Raw genomic sequence first — 24,819 nt, forward strand, 5'->3', positions numbered from 1 at the left:
TGTGCAAAAGAGGGAAAGCAAGAGAGTCCCTGCCAGAAAGTTCGCGCGAAGTCCCATTCGGAGTGGTTGAAACCAACTAGACCACTCTCCTTTCGTCTCTTTCGTCCCTTCTACGTTTTCCCCTCGTTTCTTTCAGACTACCTCGCAAAGGGGGTTTGCATTTAATGCCCGGCGGAGGGTCCTCAAGAATTGGACGTGGTGCTTGTGGGTGTACCCCGACTGGCTAATTGTGTGTTCGGAGTTTTAGGGTTAGTGCGGAGTTGAAACGACGCTTCAGGTATACCTGAGCCTACCAAATCCGGCGTTAACCCCCGTCGTCTATAGATGTTCCGAAATCCTCTTTGCAAGCAGAGTGCAGTGAAAAGGCTGCAACGCGGACTTTTCCGAAAACTTTGGCTGCATATTTAATCTCCTGGCACCTTTTCAAGACTACACTGTCTTTAAGTAGGCGCCTTGCGAAATAAATTTTGAACGGACGTTTTCAAAATTGTCCCGGTGTCTCCATTGCGCTTAATTAAGATATTATACTAAGAACGAATTACAATTTTAATAAAACTGATATGCATAGGACAGAAATTAAAATATTAAAACAAAAGATTCGATAGACGATCGAATTTAATAGAAAATTAAATCAGAACCAATAGGAGATCCTTTTTCTTCAATTTTTGAAAAATACGCGTATCGAAGATATCACAGAATCGATTACAAATATTTTCGAAATGTCGATGTTATCTAATATTGGTATCTATTAGAAGTCATGAGAATGATGAACGTTCAATGACGTTTAAAATATAACTTAAAATATCGTTTTGCCGGTTTTGGATGGAATGAATTTCGTTTCGCAGATTTTGCAAAGCTAATGTGACAATTAATAGACCTTTAGGACGATTATCCAAGATGACGAAGAGTTTGAATTACAGAGAGACAATAAACCATTGTGCCTTTTTTTTACACACATTTTTTTTGTTTTAGTTAGACAACTTTGGCATATGCCCGTCGGTATGCAGTTGAACATACATATGTCGGATGAACGGGCAGTTATCGCCGGTAAATTTCGACGCGCGCGATATGTAATATCAATTAAAGCGCGCACCCATAACTATACGCGCGAGGGGGAAGCCCTTGTCGAAATACCGTAGTGAATATTTTCCAATTCTGCGCGCAGTTAGAGGGGAAAAAAAAAAATCACGAGAGAGGCGAAAAAACGAGACAAAGACAGAGAATCAGAAAAAAAGAGAGAGCGAGAGCGCATCCGTTTTTATTGAGTTTGCAAAAAACATATATTCGTTTTCCGCGTACTTCCGCGAACACCTTCCGCTTCCCTCTGCACCCTACCCCCTCTTTCTCTCTCTTTTTGTGTCCCTATCCTCTCTCCTGGCAGTGACGTTCTATCCGCTGCACCACCCATGAGCGGAGAAAAAGTGAGTGAGTGAGTGAGTGAGTGAGAGAGAGAGAGAGAGAGAGAGAGAGAGAGAGAGAGAGAGAGTCTACACAGTAGAGGAAGATAAAACAATTTGATAAATCGCTCGTGGCGCGAGGGGTTGCGTCGCCCCTTATCCTCGTGTCATTGTGTGAGCTATATACACACACGCTATATTCGTTCGGAAACTCGTCGCGGGTTAACCGTTAAAGCCGCGCGGCAACATACCGTACCATAGATAAGTGTTTAGGTATCAACTTGTTGCATTAATTACAGCGGGAAGGCTATTAGCCATCGATTCGTACGAGACCTCGCCTCTCCATGTAGTTAGCTCTCTTCCACCGTTTCTCCGCACCGTTTTGCGTGCGCGCGCGCGCATTATTATACACGCACATACTTACGTACTCACACATACACACACACACACACGCGCGCGCGCGCGCGCGCGCGCGCGCGCAAGCACGAATGCAGGTATTAGACACGGGTCGCAAATCCTCTTGGACTTTTCGCATCACTCCACGTTGCGGCACTCAAGTGCGATGCACCGGAAAGTGCATGCGAGAAGGACATGAGTGTGTGCATCCGCGATCAACATCGAATGATTCACGGGGATCGAGTCCTTCTAATGCCAGCGGATCAAATGAATCGAACTTCGTTGCTAATTTACGTAAAGTGATCTGTCAATTATGCGTATTTTGTACTTGTCATTCTCGTGTATACACGTGTGAAATAATGTATGAATATATATATATATATATATATATATATATATATATATATATTATATAAACAATGCGTAAATTGAAAACTACGTAAAAAGAAGTTTTCGAACAACAAGATGAAGTTGGACAATTAATTACCTCATATCATAATTTATCAAGCAAATTTGCATCGATTAATAATTCCGTTTATATTTAATGACGTTATATGTCAGTGAGATATATCTTGATAAGTAGAAAATTGTCTCTCGAAGATCGTATGCCGATGCGCACTGAAAAATTCTGCTTTCTTTTTAACGACGTCGCGTAATGTGCTCGCTTCGGATGTGCTCTGAGCAAAAGGAAAGTGTTTGCAGGAGCGGATACATGAACCGGAAGTGGTCGGTAACGCCGCGTCTGGCTGCCGGCAATTACGCGGACCCACACGGCTATCCCTATCAACTCGGCGGCAACGCGCGCGAGTGTAAATTCTCGTGTGTATTTAGGTCCCCAGTCTGGATCCAGTGCGCGCGCGCGCGCGCGCGCGCGTGTGTGTGTGTGTGTGTGTGTGTGTGTGTGTGTGTGTGTATGCGCGCCAACACATCAGTCGGATGAGAAGAAAGAAAGCGCATCGCTCTTTCTCTCTCTCTCTCTCTTCCTTCCCTCCTTCGTCCCGGTGGTCGGCTCACCTTGATAATGCGAGATATCACGCAAGTACACGAGTAAACGCGTGCACGCGTTTCGTACGTGTTTCGTATGTGAGAGTACGGTAGGAGGGAAGTGAGGCCAGTAGGTATCCGTAACTAAACACTCGCCGTCTGTTCCCATATGCGCAGTCAGGCGTAGTGAAATTAATTATCCCGCGCGTTGCCGTCTTCGCATTTGATACCACAACCCACAATGTTTTGCCTTTAAGGAGCCGAGGACACTCGATGAAAAGTCTTAGCGCGGTGTTGACTTTGAAAATTACGAAATTGATCGTGGTGGTCTCACAGGTGAGCCATATTTAGTCATCATGCGAGTGCACCCATTGAGATATTTCCGGTGAAAAAAATCGCGTGGAGGATAACATAGATGGTCGAGAATTTCCACGAAGACAGATATATTCTTAGGGCGCGAATCAACTCTCGTCATTTCCCGAATGCCAAGCGCGGAACATTGATAGGCCAGCATTTCAGTAGAAATGAGAAAGGGAATACGGACATCCCGCGGTATCATTAGCGCGATCGGAGTCGGTTTCCGCGAGTCGGCGTGTATGCATGTACGGTATCAAGTTACGCGGATAAATTCGAAAAGGTCGATATTTTGAAATGCCATCGCCAGGGGTTGACCGGGGGCTATTTTGAGTGTGCCGTACGTAGCTATGTAGAAAGAGAGAGAGAGAAAAGGGGGAGAGAGAGAAAGACAGAGTGAGAGAGCGAGCGAGCGAGAGAGAGAGAGAGAGAGAGAGAGAGAGAGAGAGAGAGAGAGCCCGAACACACCACCCGTCAATAATCCGCTGAATAAACTATCGTCCACCCGCCCACATGAGCCACCCACCCGTCCGCCACACAACTCCACTTAAGCGCCACGTACAGCCGAGGCATATATCACGCACACGGGGTCTGCGCGTGCCTGTATACGACCGTGCACGCACATACGATACCGTACGTGCTAATATATGTACCGCAGAGGTCCGTCTGAACGGACATACGGACATACTGAGCCCACGTGTGTGGTGCGGTGTGATACGGTGTGGTATAGTCTGGGCTGGTGTGGCGCGGTGCGGCGTGGCGTGGCGACGGAAGGGAGGAGACCGTAAACTCGAACAACGCGAGGTAGTCATGAGGAGAGAAGATACGACGCGATGGCTACGAACGGTAGAATTCGGCGTATCAGATAAGAAACGTGATATCGAATTTGGCATTTAGAGAAGTGGATCGAGAAGCGTTTGTCCGAAGAAGGAGGAGCCATCGTATCAATTTTAATAATCATAATTAGTAGTGATACGAGTAGTGCCATTTCTTATTTCCAAAGAACTGATTAATGATTTAATTATTCACTGTTAATAATATCACAGATACAACTTTTGCGAAATTCTAATAATCATATCTCTCTTGTGTGCGTCTCGTAGAAGTAGATTTTCCCTGAAAAATGACGGTCATTTTAATGGGCCTTCTCCCTTGTTCGAGCTCGCTTGTCTCTCGGAGCCACGCTGGCGAGTCACCTATATACGAAGAGCGCGATGTATTATTGACACCGCAACCCCCAATGTAGCCTGCCACCGCCAACCCCACTATGTGCACTCCCTTGTTCGGAATCGGACAGGTATATGCGCACACATGCACACGCGAGTACGTATATATATGCGTCTGGGCGTTAGTACCGGGTGGCAAGTTGCGAACTGCTCGACCACCGCTTCTCGCGCCTCTCTATGGCGCGGCATTTTTGCGCGCACAAACTGTCAGACGAAATGGACAATGTCGTATAAAGTGCGGTCATTATGCGTCGCGGCGTTTAAACTCGCCACGCATCGATTTTCTTATCGGAACGTCTCTCAGCGCGAGCCGCGAGAAAAAGAAAATTTCTCTTTGTCGCGCGTTTAAAAGTCGTTCAAAAACTCGACGTATTTCCCTGCCTGTTTCTCATCTTTAACTCATAAATTAATCATGTGGCGTTTTTATCGCGTGACAACGATCGCGACTCGATCATTTCGACTCCGGTTATCGATTACGCGCGAAGGCGCTACTCTCCGCGCGATATACCTTTTATTTTATCGCGTCGACTTTTAGCACCGATATAATTTACATATCGAAATCGCAGAGATATGTCGATATTCATATTTCTTGTTCAATTACGGAGCTTGAGGTAGGTCCGAAATTTGGGAGTTTCAAACGCTCTCAGACAGTCTTGCGGCTAATTTGTCAGATCATCCCTGTTACATCGGCTCGCCGTGCTGCATCTCGAAGAGGTGGGAGCAATCTCCCAGGCTCATCCGTATCTACGCACATGAATAATGAAGATCTACAAGGCTAGGCATAATTACCAGCGGAGCGTCGCATCCGGTCTTGATTCAGACGATCGTCAATTTTCGGGGTAATCGGCAAATCCGATTGACTAGGATTCTGGATATTTTCAGGGACCAGATTTAATTACGTCGGGGACTCAAAGTGGGGAAGCGCAGGCGAAGGAGAGGGGGGGGGGAGAGCGGGAGAACGTCGAAGGAGAGAAGAACGATGTAGGGGATGAGAGGGTAAAGAGATGCCAGAGATCCCTGACTTCGTACCTATCTTTGGATCGGCTCCGCCACCCTTAGCGACGAAGTACGTACCTACGTCGATTAGTCGGAATTAACTTCCAACGCGCGCGCGCGCACTCACGCTCGCATACTCAAGAACCCTTCGCTTGGCCCAGGTCCGGGACCGCGAATTACCCGGCGATAAACGAATTCGCTCGCCCGTTAATTGACTTTGGGGAGGGTAATCACGAGTAAAACTTTCACGTCGCGCGCGATCCGCCGGCGCTCTTGATTGGCAGCGCGGCGGGATGGAACAATGGCGAGAGGATTGGAAGAGGTATGAAATTTATAGTACCGCGTCTGGTCCCCGTGATGTATGCTCGAGTTAAGATCGGATGTTCCGTTTCTCGCGCAATGAAGAACGGAACGCTTAAGTGCTCGCATATAAGGACAACTAGCGTCTTATCCAGACTGTCTTCTTGCTCTCAAATATATATGAGAACATTGTATCATTCAGTCGCTAATAATTGCACTTAAATATCGTCCGAATTAAAATATCAACGCTTTTCTCGCGGAATTTACGCGAGTTAAATGAATTGAGGGTAATCTAGTTTTCATAATGAAGTGCCTTATTCAGAAATTTTACGACGTTTTATATTTGTCATAAATATTCGAGAAAATCCCGTTAAAAGTCACTTATTTCTCTTTCATCCGAGAATTTCAAATATCGGCAATATAATCTGTGCCTCGATCGTTGATTGTCTGTAAACATGAAACGAATAGATAATGGTACATTTTTTAATCTCGTATTACACGAAGTCCGCCGTATCATTTCAGCGACATAATTGAAAGTCATCGTCGATGATTCAGATTTAGATGTTGTCTCATCCGCTTTTATCTCGAAGTTCAAAGATTGAAAGATTGAAAGATTCTTTGCAATTTTACCTAGGTACCGTTCTTCAAATTTGACACGAACAACTCTAATGATCCCTGTAGATATGATTAATCTTTAAAAAATCAAGAAATTGTTTTGATTTCAAGAATAAAAAGTATCGTTTATTAGGTATTTCAAATATTTTAGTAGATAAAATTAGGAAAACTGTTTGCTGAAGAAGTTTTTTTACTAACAACGATCAAACTAGGTAAAGAAAGGAAAGATACCATTAGATTCATAAATCATAGTAAAAAAGCAATAAGAATAAAATTTAAAAAAACTGAAAACTGAAAACTTCTATTTTTTATAGATATTTTCATTATCAATTGCAATTTTTTCCTTTTTCTTAGCTAATTTCAAAACTTTACACTATTTTTGACAAATAATTATAATTTAGTGAAATCAAGCTATTCATACTATTTAAACTCATGAATTCCTATTATTTAAATTGAAAATTCATGTTAAGAAACGTTCGAGTTTTAATTTTTTTTCACAACTTCCACCTTCTCGCATTGTTTCATGAAAATCATTTCTTTATTATAGTAGTCAAATAAAACTTTGGGATCCATAGAAGATGCATTAAAAAATAAATGTTTTTAATTCACTTACACAAATAATTATCTAAATCTAGAATTGAATGTCAAAGGTACAAATTTCTATTTCTATGAATTTCTCTTCAAGAAATATGTAATCGAGAAAAATGAAAAAAATTATATACACAGTAGATTTTATATAATTTTATATGAAATGTAAAAAAATTTAAAGAATAATTTAATAAACAATATAATATGTCGAAAAAGTTTTCTTAAGAAACGTAAAATGCTTTTTCTTTTAATTTTCTACCTTTAACACTTCACGTACGACAGATTTATTTCAGATGTGTGAATTATTGCGAGATCACATATAATTCACGCGGGGCCGCAGAGTGAAGAGACCCCAGACACACGTTTCGTCGCGTCAAATCGTGTTAGATGGATCGATACCGCGGCCGAAAGCAGACCGGATAGAGATCGTAAAGCGGCGCGTTATTAAGCGCGCGCGCGACTGCGATACCGGATTCAAATCGCCCCGACCCGCACAGAAGTCGTTTGCGGGTTAAGCGAAATCGCGAAAGTACGTAATAGCACGCATAACGGAGGTAGTGTTCGCCGGTCGTCCGCGCGCACGATACGCACACGCACACATCTGCACGCACGCACGCACGCACGCACGCACGCACGCACGCATGTATGTCCGTACGCACCGACACTCGTTTCGCCGAGAGAGCACCGCAACGATAAAAAGCACACGAGCGCATCCGCGGCTTCTTCTCCTTTTTTATCGTTCTCTCTTCCTCCGGCTATCATTCGGCCTTCTCTTTCTCTCTCGCTGCCGGTCTGTCTCTCCAACGATCGTACGTGAAGAACGACGTGTACGCGCGCGCGCGCGCGCGCGCGTACGGTATGGTCCGTGTGCACGTGACGGTTGCAAAAAGAATACAGAACGTTGCATGTGGACGACGGTGCATCGCGCGGACGATGCGGTGTACCTTGACACGGATGGCTCCCTGAATCACCCGGCGGCTAGCAACAAACATCACCTCGCGCTATCAACACACGCCTACCGCCTAACACAGCGTGTGCATACGTATGTATACACGTATGCGTGCATGAGCGCAACTCGCTCGCTCGCACCCGTGCCCGTGTAAAGCGGTTGACGAACGGTCAGGCCGGCGACGTCGATAAGCCCATCATCAGGCTGCCCGGCCTGCCGACGACTTGGTAGGAAATTCCATTTCCTCCGATTCGTGTCGCGGTACGTGATTCCCGGTTGGTTGGTTGGTCGGTTGGTTGGTGACGAGCGAGCGAGAGAACAATCCGGAGACATTGCCTCGTTGATTGCACGACTCTTTCCGCGATTTTAACACGGTACCTCGATATTTAATCGAGTTGCCATCTTCGCTTATATGTATATGAATATGTCATTTCGACGATCGATGGATTTGGAAGAGATACCTTTCTTATCGAAAATCTTATAGCTGATTACGATATTCTGCATTCTTGATTTTATTTTATATATATCTCGATAACGTATTTTTGTGTTACATTTTCATATAACATATAAATGTTAAACAAAATGAAAATAATTTTCTGCAAAAATAGACGATGTACCATAACGATGAGTGTAAGGATATAAGAAGACTAATTACATACAATCGAAGATAGAGCGTGATGAATTAGATATCGCGACCGATATTAATGAATTAATAAACGGAAGATGAAAGTGTTGGCTTCGAAAAAAGACTCTGATGAATTCTATTCATAATTCCGTGAGACATTGACACTAAAAAATAATAATTGAATACGCGTCCTACTTTAACGGAAGATCGTCGGTAACAATATATTACAACACGCAACGAAAGTCTGCGTCAACCTCAAGTCCATAATCCTCGATACAACAAACTGCTCCGGAGTCTCTTTAATGTCTTTAATTCGCGAGGAGTAATAAAACCCGCTGTTTTAAAAGGAATGAAAGTTTGGCAAAACCAACCATCGGGCGTGTAAATTCGCCGTAATTTTATCGACCGCGTGGCCATAAATATTTTCCGTTGCACCGTTCTCTTTCTCTCGCTGCGCCACGCCGTTTCGGGGTCGGTAATATCGGACTGTTCTCTCGGCTCCGCGAAGGAAAAGATAAAAATAACCGTACAAAGAAAGCATGCTTGCACGGCGGGTGCTAGGGTGGGTATATGGCGATCTCGGGACGTGAACAGAGAGAAATCTCTCTGTGGCCATGGAGGAGGAAGGACGTGGGGGCGTGGTTCCGAGCCGAGTGCATTACTGCGGAATGCACTTTTGGAACATATCGCGCACCATTTTCGGGATAACGTCTCTGGTGCCTGAGAAACGGAAAAGGGCGAGGGCGAGTCCGCTCGGCGTTCAGGTATCGGATGGTGTCTTTTTATGGTTTAGCAGAACTACGGTTGAACAAACATTAAACGCATTCCCTCCTTTTTCCAAGCATTATATAATTTTTCAAAAGGGAATATCTGCAAACGAAATTATGCAGATCATCCATTTCAATCGAAGACCGGAAATTTGTAAAAACAACAAAAGAAAGTTCCTCTCCAACTTTTTTGAATATTTTACATGTTGAAACATAATGTGTGAAATATATTTTACGAGTTATTTTTGTGCTTAGATTCAATTTCTTTACTTTCCGTCTTTTTTATTCCGCCCCCTGCTACGTATACAAATACGAAGTCCTATCTCTGTAATGGGGGAAGGAAAACGTTTTGGAAAACGTGCAGGAAACATGTCGCGCTGCATTCGAAAGACCCCAGGTCAGATATATTTGGAACGCGCTCTATACCGGCGGCAAGCAGGCAACCTTAAAACGGGGTGAGGTAGAGATCCACCGTGAGGAAGCTAGAATAGAAAGGGGGTGAGAGAAGAGCCAGTTCGCCTTCTTTTTTTCTTTTTCTTTCCTTGTACTTTTGCCGTCTCACTCCATCTCTCGACCTTGTTTCTCTCTCTCTTTCTCCCATAATACTTTTCTTTTCCTCTTTCTCTTTTTCTCTCTCCCACTTCCTCTTCAGCTTAGTATACTGAACAGGCGCACGGCGCACCCTTATTGTCGGTTCCAGGCACCAGCATACCTGATCTTATGGGAAATCCATACTAGCCCTTCACTTCGGTGGGAATACGAGAGTTTGCCTCGCACCCTTCGACGAACCTTCCTCCCCCCTTTCCTCCCCTTTTTTCCTCACGACAGCCCTACTTCGTTTCAGTCCGCAGTGAGACTACACGATCGTGCTGGGACAACTATAACGAGGACATGCTCTCGATGCAAAAAGCACGGCGCCATTCTGCTTTTCGCGTTGCGCCGCGAACGCGCTATAACGATGCTGCGATTAAGCAAGAGACAATAATTCAGATTTCTATATCTTCCGCTCTCTTTCCTCAAGGACGTCGTTATCATAGAGCAATACGATTACAAAGACAACGTTACTTTCTTTCTAATAAAAATATAGAGAAGCTAATGGAACAATTGAAGACAACATGTGAAGAAATTTTATTTGTTTTACTATTTTAAATATAAGCTATTATAGTTTTTATTGCCAACTATTATGATCGATTGGCGACATGTTTTTTTTTTCTAAATTTAAATTATGTCATAAACCGAGAAATTCAGGTTAATCATGATTAATGTTCGACGCGATTGATTATTTAGATATATTATAGCACAAAAAATAATTTGTGATATAGATGGATCTCTCTGGTAAACATATTGCTAGTGCCTTTTACTTAATCACCTCGATGTACGTTTCAATTAATTGCAAAAAAAATAGGGATATCAGGTACGCATCGAGCTGCAGAATGCAAAATCCCAAACGACCTTCGTAATTGGTAATTACCTTCGCCGATTTTGATGACGATTTATTATAACGCTGCGTTTAATTGCGATATAATTGTGCGTTATATGAAAACACAATTTGTATTCCGTGGTGTCATTATTCGCCGATGACGTTGCACAATGGCAATATTAATTTCACCGAAACATCATCAATGTCCAGCCTCATTTAAACGTTAAGATATTCTAAAAAAATTTTTTTGAAGTTAATATACGCATAAGACAGATGTGTAATAGCCATTGTCAACATTTTAACATCGACATTATAATATCTTTGGCTAAGAGAGAACTAACTGTGGAAATAAATATTAATGTGGAAATAAATCTAATCTCTTTTATAAAGGAATTGACTTCGCACGATGAATCATTAAAATTAATAGTGAGGACGGAAGGAGACGTATGTGCTGCACAAATAGAACAGTCAATGTATATAAACATCATCTGATAGTGCCTTTTGATTGACGAGATTACGCATGAAAGTGCCTCCTCCGTTCGTTGGGCCTTCGGGCCTTTGCCGGCCTTGCCGCGTCCCGTAATTTAGTCCCTTAACGAGAGGAATCAGCACGCCTCATTAGCACTCGCTTTCAGGATTCCACGTGCCTTCCCCCGCGAATAAGTGAATTCAAAGGGTAATCACTAACCTGACACATATACACTTACATCGCGTCACATCGTACGTCGCACACATCTATTTTCGTAAAGACTTTTATTAAAGGAATTTAATAAAAGAGAAATTAACAAGAGTGAAATGTCGTCAGCAAAGTGTCTTCAGCAAAACTAAAAATTCCTAATATTCGAAATCGGAAGGTCATTATTTTCCTTTTTATTTTCGTAAACAATGATAAATGTGTTTATTTATCGCCTGTCTCTGGGGATGCGTAAATATATTATCGGTTATTTCGACAGCCAATTTTTCAGCTGTTCCATCCAAAAAAAAAAAAGCGTATTGATCAACATTCGAACGTCACGTATGACAAGAGCAGCGGAGATATAACGACACGTGAATAATGACCATTGGGCGATTTCTGATTTTCACCCGATAATATACATTGCCGATCCAAGAAGCGTTTAATTGAATAGCCGTTATTCGACGCGAATTATAAACATGATTATTGCGGTGGCTCGTGCGGCGTTTCATGCAGTTTCGCGACCACGAACATGGAAATGGTCGAGCTAGATTAGCGCGCAAGGGACGAAGGATGCACTTATACTGATTAAAAAAAGAAAAAAGCAAAAATACTTGTCGCCGGAATGCTTTTAACGAATTAATGCCCCCGTCCCGCCACTTTTGCGATACAATATTTACTTTTGCTCGGTAAGTTGTGTTTGCTCGCGCGCACGCGCGCGCGTGCACGTGTACGTGTATGTGCGTGTATGCGGTCCTACGCCGCTTAAATCATTTGTCGCAATTTAATAAAATGAAAAATAAATATAAGCAAACGCGAGTTTTAATTGCGGCGTTAATTATCCTTGCTTACTGAAGATCCTTCGCTGACTTAGGGCGTGTAAATTGCAAAGTTATTACGATCCTCCCGAATATTATTTGCGAGAAGAGCAGCTATTAATCATTCGATACCATCATTCGAGTATAATAAAAAAAAACAAATTCGTGATTTATAATAAACACCGCATTTTCTCTTTCTTATATCTGCTATACGTACGTACGTAACTTGCGATACATATTAAGACAATTCATATGTCTTGCTGTATTTCGGTATGGGAAATAATTATATGAACGAACATTATAAGATTACAGAAATCTCTCAAATTCTTATTTAAATCGAGATACACCATGACATGTTTTGATACACCATTAGAATGTTAAATTCGCCCCAGACAGATTGTCTTTGCAATGACCAAAGGTTCATCATTAAGTCGGTAGAACGTCGTCGACGAAACGGAAACATGTGCCACGGCAGAAAGAAAAATGGTCTACGTGTACCCAACCCAAGGAAAATAGACACCGAAAGATAGAGAAAGAAAAAAAGGGAGAACACCGGATCGGACTAGAGAAATAGGAGGATGAAATGCCGCTGCGGAAAAATATAACCTGTTGGACCACGAAAGAGCGAGAGCGATATAAACGCGTGACGAAGAGAACGAGAGGCGCAAGAGAAGTTAGAGAGAAAGAGAGAACTGAGCCTTGAGATAGACAGAGATCGTGCTAAAGCGAGATAGCCGCAATGAAAGAAGAAGGAGAAGGACGAAGCGAGACGAACGGGACGAACGGGACGAAATGGGTGGAACGGAGAGAACGAAGCAGAGATGGAGAGAGAGAGAGAGAGAGAGAACGAACGCGCGTACGAGCATCCCGAACCTGCCTCAACTTCGACTCGACTTTCGTGGTTCGATTCCTGATCCGATCGATCTAGCAGCTCGCCAATGGTAGCACAGTTAGTATTTACATTTTGCTTTCGTTCTCCGACATAATACCGTTAGCGTGTGCTATTTTTCTGCACGCGCTCCGACTCCTTTACTCTCCTCTCCCCCAACTACCACAATCCACTGTCGAGGTTTAACGAGACGACAAAGGAGCGAGAAGGACAGCTTCTATTTTTCGAAACTCGAAGGACGCAATTCGTCACGCATTTCCCGTATTGTGCTTTCCCCGACAAGCCGTGGAACGCACGACAATAACGTGGTTCTCTCTTCGTATCCTCAGCGTTCATTTGATCCCTATTCGCATTTCATACTAACTTTGGTTACGAACTATTATTATTGGTGCAATATGAAGAATGCAACCTGTTGGACCTGTTTGGCATTTAACAATATGATAATCCTAGAAGGTTGAGAGAGAGACTTTCAAGAAATAAAATTTATATTACGCAAATACTTCTTGCGCCCGACGTGTTCCTCCTTTAACGAGGGCTAAAAAATTTGATGTCGCACGATTTCGACTTTACAGAGAGAGAGAGAGAGAGAGAGACAATTCTTTCCATTCGGGCTTCATACATTTAGACATAAAAATGGCATTTGGCGTAAATATGAGGTGAAAATTGGACAGCACACATTTAACATAAATATGCGATGAAAATGGAAACAGAGGCATGAGTAGCGACGTGAAAGGGAATATAATTCGGATGATGTCATCGGGAGCAATTTACACCGCGCCGAACACGGCGATCGATAAATTAACGAGGCATGTTCAATACGCGCTCACATTTTTATCGGACTCGCTCGTCGCGGAACCGCGTTTCGACGGCTGTTATATTATCACTCTGAAAATCGCATAGACGGATATTCGAAAAATTGTTAAGAGGTGCACTGCCGTTGTAATTCGTTTCAGTGACGAACGCTCTGGTCCCTTTTTGCGCCGATTTTACCTTTATCGGCCGATAAACGCGCAGTTTTTAATCACGTTCGCGATATGAACGAAGATTAACGGCGAGGAAGGATGACATGCGCGCGTGTTCCGGATTTTTTAACACTCCGATACCTTTGTATTATTGCTCGGCTTTACTCTGCTTTTGTCAAATTTAATTTAATTGCGGGCTTACCCCTCTCTCGCGTGTATATATTAAACTTACGAAGATAAACCGCGTATTTATGAGAGATACAACGACGTAAAATCGTCATTAAAAAAAAAAAAAAGTATTTTTTCTTCCTTTGATCGTTGGATCTATTATACGATATCATATAAATATCCTATACATTTTTATAGCACTCACTATCTCTAGCATTACGAATATTATGATACTTATAGATTTGTATCGCTTTAGACGTTATAAAAAAGATGTTAAAGTAAATCACACGATTTTTAGATAAGAAACGATCGAACGGTCTGTTCAACTGTTAATTGAAGACAACGATTCTTCGCTCTGGACGAGCACGTGCGCGAATTGAGAGCGCCTCTGCGCACGAATGCGCCATCCGAATTATCTTTCACGTAGATACGTTGGTCTAATCTTGCTGCGACCGAGGAAAAAAAAATCGCGAGATAAGTGCGATCCGACCGAGTTCGTTATTGACGAGCGAATTGCGCGATTCGCGCCGGACGTGTGTGTCATCGAGGTTCACGGATGATCGTCCCTCGATACTCGCGACGATTCCGAAGAAGTGGAAATTATTTACTTATGATACACCAGTACGAACTTAAAGAGACGATCGCTGACCTCTCCACGTGTATGTGTCAAACGTGTGACGGCATTATCGACGTGTACACATAACTACTATTGCCTTCTTCCAGAAGTAAGAGAAGCGAATAATATTAACAAAAATTAAATTTTCGATTAGAAAAAGTATCATCCCGCACACATTCTAATTCCTTTTCACGAAATTTCGTAAATTTACATTGTCTTTATTTTTCCATATTATATAATAGATGCCAATGTGTTTTGACTTTAATTAATAGTTGATTTCTTCATAGATTTGCACGAAAGATCTTTGAATATTAAATATAATACTTTAAATATATATAAAATATTTTCAATATATGCAGTCTCAGATTAATTATAGAATGCAAAACAGTGATGGCAGTAACATCATCGTATTGTGCATTAAGAATTACGTTGACAGTCAATCCGCCACCTTTCAAACAGAAAATTCTACTCTCAAGTGCGCAAGGATCTGCATTGTTGTGTAAATATAATTAGACGAGTGAGCTAGTACGCCGTAACGCATTGCAAGTAATTTGATGCGCGTAATGTCAAGTTTTGCGCGAAGCACGAACGGCACGAGAACAATTTTTCGAACTCGGCGCACTTCGCCGCACCTCATCGTGTCGTCGGCGCTGCCGCCGCCGCGTGGGATTTACACAACTCTTTCAATTAAAACTTTTTCGCAGTTTATCTTGCCGCGCACCGAAAAAAAATTAGGTTCCGCGAACGCAGTAACGAGTTACGTAACGGAGCGCGCCGTGCTTTCCGTCGAGCTTTTCGAGCTTTCATTGGAAAAAAATTCATCGTCACATTCAGCAGGGTTTCAGGGTTGGGGAGGAACGAACGAGGGTCGGTTCGATCGTAAAATAAATCGTCGCGTTATGTCAAGGTTAAACATAAAAAAAAAAAAGAAACAAATAAATCTCTACCTGCTCTACGTGAAGTGTGTACCCCAGCCCTCGTTCTTTTCTGCACCCGTGGAGAATTTTAACCTTGGACCTGCTGACTCATTATTTTGTCAGTGGCCCAAAGTTTCTCCCTAGTTCCGTTAATTCGAGAAAGCGTTCCCGACTCGATGCACTGTCTTCTTTCACTGCTGTGACGGTAAAAACGACGTCAAGTGTAAGTATCGATATATCACGTGGCGGCAAATAAATGTGCGTAATGTATACGTGTGCAATACGTGCACATGTCGTAGAGTATGTGTACAGACTCACCTTGTGATGCTGCATGATGGCAGTGGACTTTCGCTTGGCGGACATATTCAGTTCTCTGGGGTGCCCTCTCTGCCCCCCTGCCCGGAGCGGGAATATCTGCCTCGCCGGTCTCTATCCGACTATCCGCCTCTGTCCTCTTGTCTCTCCTCCTGTCTCTGTCCTTCGCTCTTCCGTCTGTTTTTCCCTCCTACTGGCGAGCCATAGGCGTCCACACGAAGGCACGGCGACGAGCACGAGGAACACAAAGACGAGAGGGGAAGGGAAGCAGCGAGGGATTGACAACGACGATAGACAAGCACACGCGGTGACGAGTGTTCCTCTCTCTTTCTCTCTCTCTCTCGTCCCTGCCGTTTCCTCTTCTATCTTCTTTCCCCGCTTCCGCTTTTGACAGTTTCCTTCGACACGCAGTGCGATCTACCACTTCGGTGTAGAGAATGAGGTGCTCTTTCCGGAGCGACCGGCACGTCGCGAGTAAACTTTCTCGGAGTTAGTTTCGTGTTTCGTTTTCTGTCCCTCTCTCTATCTTTCTTTATATCGCGCGCGCGCGCGCCCGCGCACTCCGTCCCACCTTGCGCTCGTGAACTTTAAGCTGTCACCCCCGCGCACACCGCACACGGGATACACGGCGGCGCCACGAAAGTTCCGCGACAAAACCTCCCGCGCAGTTGGTTGTTGCGGTAGCAGGTGTCGGCGCCGCGCGAGATTAAAATAGGCGCCGCGCGCGCAACCGGAACGAGACCGGAAGAATATCCGCGCGCTCCAAAACGAAAGAAGTGCGCTCTTCTTTCTCTCTTCACGTTAGCTCGTGCTTTTCTATTCTCACTTACGCCTACTCACGCGTGTCTTCAGCTGTCTTTATCAGCTGTCTCTCTCTCTCTCTCTCTCTCTCTCTCTCTCTCTCTCTCTCTCTCTCTCTCTCTCCGTGTCCACGTCACGATCTGATAAACTCACACAAGGCGAACTCCACAAAGTACATTAAACCGGTAAGACAGTTTCGCGATCAGCTGGTCCGCGCATAAACTCTGGATCATTCCGACCGAACGGGTGTCGATTAATCTTTCTTCAATCGACGAATTTACTATTGTGCACTGATCTTTTCGACAAGGAATACGGGATATATATTAGAAATCGATGATCTCTCCTCGTGCACGTTGCACTCCTCGTGTTCGTAAGTAAGATAAACAGTCGTACGAATGAATCGAGAAGAGGAAACAAATCCCAAGATTTTCACACCGTATCTGACGCTTTTCCCGTAGGATCGTTTATCGGGCGAAAATGGCCTGTTTGCACGATCGTTGCCTGCGTGCACGCTCGTTTCCTGTGTCGTTCACAGCGAGAGATGGGAGAGCTCTGGGCTCGCTGATCTGTTCACAGAACGTCCTCGCATCACGAGCGCTCACGGCAAACTAGCAACTGGCGACGCGACGACGACGACCTCCTCCCCTTCTCGCACCGCAGCGCCGCCGCCTCCACATGCTCCCCTCCCCGGCATCCTCACCCTAGCTCCACGGTAGAGAGAGCCTCATACCGCTACCAACGCTTCACCCATACCCCACTCTCTCACTCGCCGTCAACTCACCCCCCCCTCTCTACCTTCCGTCGGTTCCTCTCGCTCTCCCGCGCAACCCCTCGTCTCAATCCTCCGACGACCCGTACCGCTCTCTCACTCCCCAGCGGCCCTCTTCGAGCGCGTCAACCCCCCTCGGTTCCTCCTCTCTACCCCCCCTGCTCTCCTTCCTCGCCGTGACCGTTTCTCTCTCTCTCTCTCTCTCTCTCTCTCTCTCTCTCTCTCTCTCTCTCTCTCTCTCTCTCTCTCTCTCTCTCTCTCTCTCTCTCTCCCCCTCCCTCCCCCGTCTTCGTCCCCTTTTCATTCCCTCTCGTTTCTGCTTCTCTTGTCCCGGCGCCCTCGTCGGCTTCCCCTCGACCCTCGACCCTCCCCACTCGGTTCGGTGCGGTGGCGGCGGCGGCGGCAGCGACGACGGTAAGGTAGGGTCTGTCACCGTCAGAACATCGAGGGGCCGCTGGACGAGTAACTCAGGGGGGAAAGCGGGAGAGGGGGTGAGAGGATTCAAAGGGGCGTAAGGGGCCGCTGTCGGGCATCCGGCGGCGCGGGGAAGGGAGGAAGTGAGGGAATGGGCGGCAGGGACCTTTCCGGACGGTGAGGGCAGGGCGGCGGGAGGGTAGTAGTACAGCATAGAACGAGGGGCCAAGGGGCGCCGGAGCGCTCATCGGCCGAAGGGGCTTCCATGGGTGTGTTAGGCTTGTGCTTAGAAGGGTATGTGCTTTGCCCACCGCTTTGCTCCTCCAGTATACATGTGCAGCCCGCTACGTGGATGTACAGTATCTACGGTCTCTATCTTTCTTCCTTTCTCTCTCTTTAGCCGGTCTTCGTCTATTCGAGTATGTGCTCTATCTGTATCTATACCACTCTGTGTGCGTGTGTCTCTTTCTCTTTCTCTTTTCCTCGCATTCTATCTGATTCTCTCTTTCTCTCCCCTCCCCCCTTTCTTTCTCTCTTCTTCTCTCTTTTTTTCTTTCTGCCTCTCTGTCATTCGTCGTCTTCTCCTCGTGTCGGACTCCGTTCTTTGCGTCATGCTGTTATGCCAGTGTGCCACTACCGGCGATACCTAATGTTGCCGCGGTACTTGAGAGACGTAAGTTACACGGCACCTTCGTCGAGAATGGTCCCTGCTGCCGCGCCGGTCCGCTGGCTTGCCTGCGTGCGACCTGGACGAAAGAGCACGCTGGACGGGTTTGCTTGCTCGATGCACATGCATTTTTAGGAAGAGCCTCTCTCTCCGTTTAAGCCTTCCGTATTATTAGCTCGTTGTCGTCCTCGTCGTCTTGCCACTGGCCTGAGTTAATATCATGTCGATGATCTACGCGTAAATAATATACTACGTCGAACGCATATCCTGTTGCATGTAACCTAAATAATTCTGAAATCATCGATTATTCCTTGTCATTCGACAGTTTGGATTGCAAGACAATGATCTGTACCAATTTACACGTGCATTATACATGGTTATTAATATTGATTAATAATTTCGCGACATGCGCAATCGGGACGAATGTTTGAATAGAGGAATATCGCATCGACGAGATCGATCTTTAAATATACAATTTTCCTTACCTTTGCTTTTGTATTTTTATCTCCCCATTTAAGCCTTCCGTGTTATTAACCGATCATCGCACTACCAGCCCGGATTAATATTCCGTTTACAGCTGAAGCGAACGCATAAAGTCCAATAATTATCAAGGCGAGGAGATTGTCGGATATGCGTTCTATTGTCTTTATGTAATTATCATTTTAAATTGGTAATCCTAATTCGCGCGATGAATAAACTATTAAAAATCTAACAAAAATGACGATCATAAGAAAATATTCGTATGTAACTGGAATGTCATATCATCTTACGAAAATAATTTCGATACCTGTATCTTGGTATGTCATTCGTGAACAAATATGATATAACCTGCGTGCTGTCTTTATGATAAATGAAGAAATTTGTGTAAACTTGGAAGATTTTGGTAATTTTGCAAACCAAAAATTCAAAAAATCGCAATTTTCCTTTGCTATAAATCTGAAACGCAACTAGAGTCGGTTAATTGTCAGCGATCTTGTTAGGTCAAGTACAACAAGCAAAGCTACAGAAAATCCACATTTTCTATGAAACGTGGCTAACCTTCGGCCAACTTTGATTCCAAACGATGTCACAAAATCCTTCCGAGATATTATTTGCTGGAGATAAAAAATGGAATAATCGAGGTCAATATAAATATTAAAAATTAATATAGAACGAAAAGAAATTAATTATTTGACTCATTGTAACAACAAGCTACCGTTTTATAAATTTTCAAAATTCATTTAGATGTAATGCTGTTATTAAGTCTTCCTACAGTCGATTAATTTGCGAAAAGTATTGTGAAATACTTATATTTGAGAATTTCAAAAATATGACAAATGTTAATCGCCGTAATCTCGACGAAGCCGCATCGTCGGAACTATCTGTACGATGGACAAACCGACGGACGACGACTGTGACGCAGGAGTGACCTCGTAAAAGGCTCTGTAGGATAGTCTTAGGGGAAGTGGCCAAGTTATCGGGCCAGCGTCGTAAAATACTTTTTCTCTCGACTTTATGACGGTTATACCTCTGTGCACAGACGTCCTCGGGGCTCCACCTGTCCGCTCGACTTCCTTCAAAAAGGCGATCTTTTTATTGGCCGGTCCGTACTTTATTTACGACGTCTTCTGCACGAGAACCGTTTTTTTCTCTCCTCTCCCTCCCTCCCCCGCTTCCTCTATTCCTCCACCCCCACCCCCTCTCTCTCCTTTCTACCCCACTCTGTCCTCTGAAAAACGAAGGAAACTCGAGTCGCGATAAAGCGCGAACTCGTTGGGATTAATAACGTTTTCAACAATGCTGTATGGAATGCACACGGTAAATAAATGAATGGATGAATATATGAATGCATGCGCAGACACGCCTACGCTTTTGCTCTATGTCGCCGACAAAGGAAGTCACCGGCATGTCAATTGAAAAGTCGAAAGCGTAGGAAGAAAAAGCACGAGCTTTTCCTCCCCTCCCTCGCACGGAATAGACCCTAAGGAGATTATTTCTAATTCCTTTCGACGTCAATGGGACGAACGTTTACTCACCCTTATCGCACGGTAGTACGCGATAACGATCTAAGCAACAGTTTGCTTCGACGGGGAGTAGGAAACTTCGGGACACAAGGAACGTAAAAAAGCTTAAAACTTTTCGGTGAAAGTTCGATCTTTCCGATTCAATCCGACGTGAGATGATCACTGTCCTATCTACGAGCGATATCTTCGCGTCATTATCCTGATTATCGCTCCGATAAATTTATTTATTTTCGTCATCGGTATATCGAAGGATACTACATGAGCTCTTGAAGCAAAAAGTTGACGACTAACTTAATTTATTACGAAAACTTTTCGTACAATGCAATAAGTTGGCTTTATGTCTTTAGCTTTCACATCCGTAGAAGTTGTAACATATTATCGAATTGATTAGCAGTTTACTATTTGCTTACTAATTGCGTCGCTAATGTCTCATTGTTTTTAATTCGTAAATTAAAAGTCTTGTTTAAGATTATGCGACGTAGCACAGAGCCTGCAACGTGACTAATAGCCAAGTCGAACGAAAAGGAAAGAATGAATTTTCGCTGCGTTCACGCATAAGCTCACATAGAGCTCACATAGAGAGAGCGTCATCTCAGCGAGTGAACAAAGTCCACTTTGGCATTAGACACCCTTGGTTTCTGAAGCCTCAGGCGGTAATCCCCCTACCCTTTGCCGTGGCACCCCTATAGATCTCTCTAGCCGAGCCACCCTCTCACTCCCTCATGGCAAGACCCTTTCTATCTCTCCCCCGACCGTCGCCGCTCTTTCCTCGGCCTCCCGCATCGCCTTCGCTACCTTCACCCTAACCCTCCGTCTCTCTCCGTCGCTCTCCCTTTCTCTCGCTCCGTCTATTACAGTCAGTTCCCTCCTCCGTCTATGTTTCTCGTTCCCTAGAGCAGCCCCTGCTTGCCTGCCGGTTTTTCTCCTCTCTTCCCCCGACCTTCGTCGTTCCTTACCGTCGGCAGTCGCCCTCGCCCGATGGTACCCTACCGACCCGTCCGCCTCGTTCCCCCCATCTTCCTCCATCCGTCCCTCGTACCCGCACAACCTTACAAAAAACCCAAGTCCAGTGTGGGCGCAACGGGGGGTTTCTCCCTTCGTCTCCTTTTACCCTCTTCCCATCATTCCTCCTTTACCTCTCCCTTAACCTTTTCCTGTCCTTCCCCCCTGCTGTACCCGTTTTCCTCTCTTCCATCCACGCCCGTTCTCTTCTGTCTCTCTTACGAGCCATGCTGTACCTTCGTTCCGTTCGTTCCCGAGTCTGTCGTCCTGTCTCGCTTTATCGCGTACCTGAAAGGCCGGCCTCTCGCTTTCACTCGAGTGCTAGTGATTCTCAACCGTCGCAGATGACTCTGTGGTTGTATTTCTAAAATTGAAAAAGTCATCCTTTGTCCGAAGCGAATTTTTCCGGAATTTTCTTTCATTTCCTTTCGAAAGATTCGCCAGCAATAGCTGTGCATTGTAAATGTCATCGACGCTCGAATACGTTAGTATTTCCTTCGTTATTTATCGCTTTCATGTTTTATCTTACTTTCGCGCCTTTATTATTTGAATATTGTATAGTAATTTATTCCTATAATAAATTTTGCGAACGCAGTTATTACTGTACATACTAATAAAGTTAATATAATTATGTGTTTACATACCGTGTCGATACCGCAAAAAATTTTTCTTTATTCTCAACGCATTCGCGCAGATTCTTCTAGTTCGAGAAGTCATACACGATCGCGGTACAAACGATGGCATAATAACGATACCGCGAATCCGAAACTGCGTTGCGTAGTCCGGTAGTTCCGCTGCCTCACTTTGCATCGATTCCCCCGTATAGTCCGCGCTCGTCGCTGGTCGATAATATTCGTAACGGGATATACCGGTACGTATAACGTCGACTAAACATATTACGCGCCGAGGTGTACCGTTAAGACGCGCGCAGGATATAATCAGATAATCCCATTACAGTCGCCACAGTCTGAAAAGTGAGCGCGCGAATTGCTGGAGGAACTGATTTTGCGGCAGCGAATGGGAAGAAAAAAAACGATAAAACCGCCGCGAAACTGCATCGATTGCTGCTTTTCAAATTCGATGGATTTGACTCACGCGCGACTTTACCATTCGTTTCGGTCCTCATCGAACGACGTCGCGGCATAAAACTAGGATCCAATTTAGTTAATTGTGATTAGCTTTATTCTCGAAGCTATTATTTCTTCCGACGTATTTCGGAATGTTGACAAAAATTTACTGTCCTATCCCAAAAGACTAATAATTTTTGTGGCATTAATTGGCATAGCGTATATTTACCTGCAGTTTTGACCAACAATTGAACAAAGAGAACGACCAATTTGCGCTTCTCCGCCTGGAAGAAGATGCGTACAGCCTGCAGATTGCGCACGGCGCAGATCAAGCTGCTCGAGTTACACGCGAGGAAAAATATCGGCAACAAGATATCCCTCTTGCCCAACCGACGCGCGCGATAGGGGAGAATGAAGAATCGCTATTCCGGCGTTATCAAGTATTTTCGCAGGCACGTTCATATTTCGCCTTACGCACGGCACGCCCGATCGCTTAATGGGGTTCCTCTGTAGGAACACTTTTTTCGATCACGTTTCCACATGCGGATTGTATCCACGCGAACGGTCACCGAATAATCGCGCGACGATTAATCGATAGTGTCGCGCATAGACCCTTCCGATGTGACATTCGTGAAGTATCTTACTGGAACCGCACGAAACTTTGTAAGCCAGCCTCTATTCAGTCAACTTGCGACACAGAATATCCATACACGTATGATCGAAGTTTCTAGGACACCGTGCTCGAGAAACAGGCCACCGAAAACGCTACTCCATGTTGTTTCGCCTTCAATTGTGTGCTTCGTCCACAGATACAATTTGCATTGTAAATATCGTGATACTTTTTTTTCTATATAGATACCAGATTATCTCAAAATTGAGGTTTCATTAAACCTTTTTGTCACTACTAAACGCTCTAAATTTATGGACTTTTAAAATAAATATACTATTTTAGGAATATTGCACAGCGGTATCCAACTATATATAAAAAAAATAGGATTATAATTTAATAATGACCCGAGAAAGGAATTTAAAGAATTACAGAATTGCGCTAAAATAGAGACACTTAAACAGATTAAGTTAATTTTCTTAAATAAGAAAAAAAAAGAAAGCAAGATGAATATAAACTGTAATCACGGTTTATAACAAGCGATAGAGAATCGATCTACAAATGCTCGATCGAGTGCCTTCTGTTTCTTCGCTGAAGTTAATTTTCTCGTTCTCTCGTTACTTTTGTATGGTCGCCAGCTAGAAAAATAAGCGTATTGCTTCTTTCATCCCCGGTGACACTTCGCCGACGCGGAGAATGCAGAATTTTGCGACTGTGCGTGACCGTGCACGCCGCACCGCGCTACGGGGAGAACCATCATCGCGGCGAAGCTTTCCAGGTGCAAGATTTCCAGAGGAGAGAAGACGCCAGTTACCTCGCATTCCCCGGGCCCTTACGATGCACGACGATGTGTACATCGACCGCGGGCGCGGAGGGGAAAGTGGGTGCACGGACGTGTACACCATACAGGCACAAGAGAGCCGAGAAAGAAACTTCAGCTCTCTCTTCTGCCATCACACATGGTGGCCACGTTGCCGTCTCTTCTTAGTGCGCCTGTGTGTGTGTGTGTATGTGTGTGTGTGTGCGACGAAACGCGAGATGCTCCTTCGCCTCGTCCTCCTCTTCCTCCTCCTCGTTCCCTCCTCCTCCTCCCCTCCTTCTCCTCATCTTCTCCACCACTAATGCATTCCCCGGCGTTAATACGCGGGGAGGACTCACATCGCGCGGCCACTCGCTGTCTCTACAGCGTGTGTAAAGACGTAACTCGGGGCCCGCACTTCGCCGCTTTCTTCCTCATCGCCGTCGTCGTCTTCGTGGTCGTGCCTTTACTGCGGTCGGAGACTTCCCTTTTAATACTGCCGGTAAAGAACGGCGGAGCATAGCGGCGACGCACTCTCAAGATATGATCTCTAGGTGGTATTACACTGGTTCGAAGTGCACTTCTCAATCAGCGGTTCTCGCACAGCTTCGGTCTTTCTCTCTCTCTGTCTCTCTCTCTCTCTCTCTCTCTCTCTCTCTCTCTCTCTCTCTCTCTCTCTCTCTCTCTCTCTCTCTCTCTCTCTCTCTCTCTCTCTCTC

General features: G+C 44.7%; 1 protein-coding gene, 1 long non-coding RNA gene and 1 pseudogene across 8 annotated transcripts in view; all 3 read right to left on the reverse strand.

Annotated features, from left to right (window-relative positions):
• The window catches only part of LOC105423759 (nucleolar protein 4-like), a 66,287-nt gene extending 48,894 nt beyond the window's left edge, over positions 1–17,393 (reverse strand). For 2 of the 7 annotated variants that reach the window (XM_089083245.1, XM_089083249.1), the window contains exon 1: positions 15,976–17,391. In XM_089083245.1, coding sequence (XP_088939371.1) covers positions 15,976–16,020 — 45 coding nt within the window. In that variant the 5' untranslated portion in view covers positions 16,021–17,391. Of the gene's footprint in view, positions 1–15,687; positions 15,855–15,975 lie in introns of all 7 variants that reach the window. The other 5 variants (XM_089083252.1, XM_089083248.1, XM_089083253.1 and 2 more) reach the window with 5 other exon arrangements.
• Positions 17,394–17,533: 140 nt separating this feature from the next.
• LOC148934931 (uncharacterized) lies at positions 17,534–19,484 on the reverse strand. The gene is made up of 3 exons (XR_016140871.1): positions 19,411–19,484; positions 19,109–19,331; positions 17,534–18,914 (listed from the first exon to the last, which is right to left on the reverse strand). It is a non-coding gene; the product is annotated as an uncharacterized LOC148934931 (long non-coding RNA).
• Positions 19,485–21,716: 2,232 nt separating this feature from the next.
• Positions 21,717–24,047, reverse strand: LOC148934932 (uncharacterized; annotated as a pseudogene).
• Between the last annotated feature and the right edge of the window lie 772 nt (positions 24,048–24,819).

The sequence above is a fragment of the Pogonomyrmex barbatus genome, unplaced genomic scaffold (assembly GCF_055798465.1).
Source record: "Pogonomyrmex barbatus isolate J1 unplaced genomic scaffold, ASM5579846v1 scaffold7, whole genome shotgun sequence".
NCBI lineage: Eukaryota > Metazoa > Arthropoda > Insecta > Hymenoptera > Formicidae > Pogonomyrmex > Pogonomyrmex barbatus.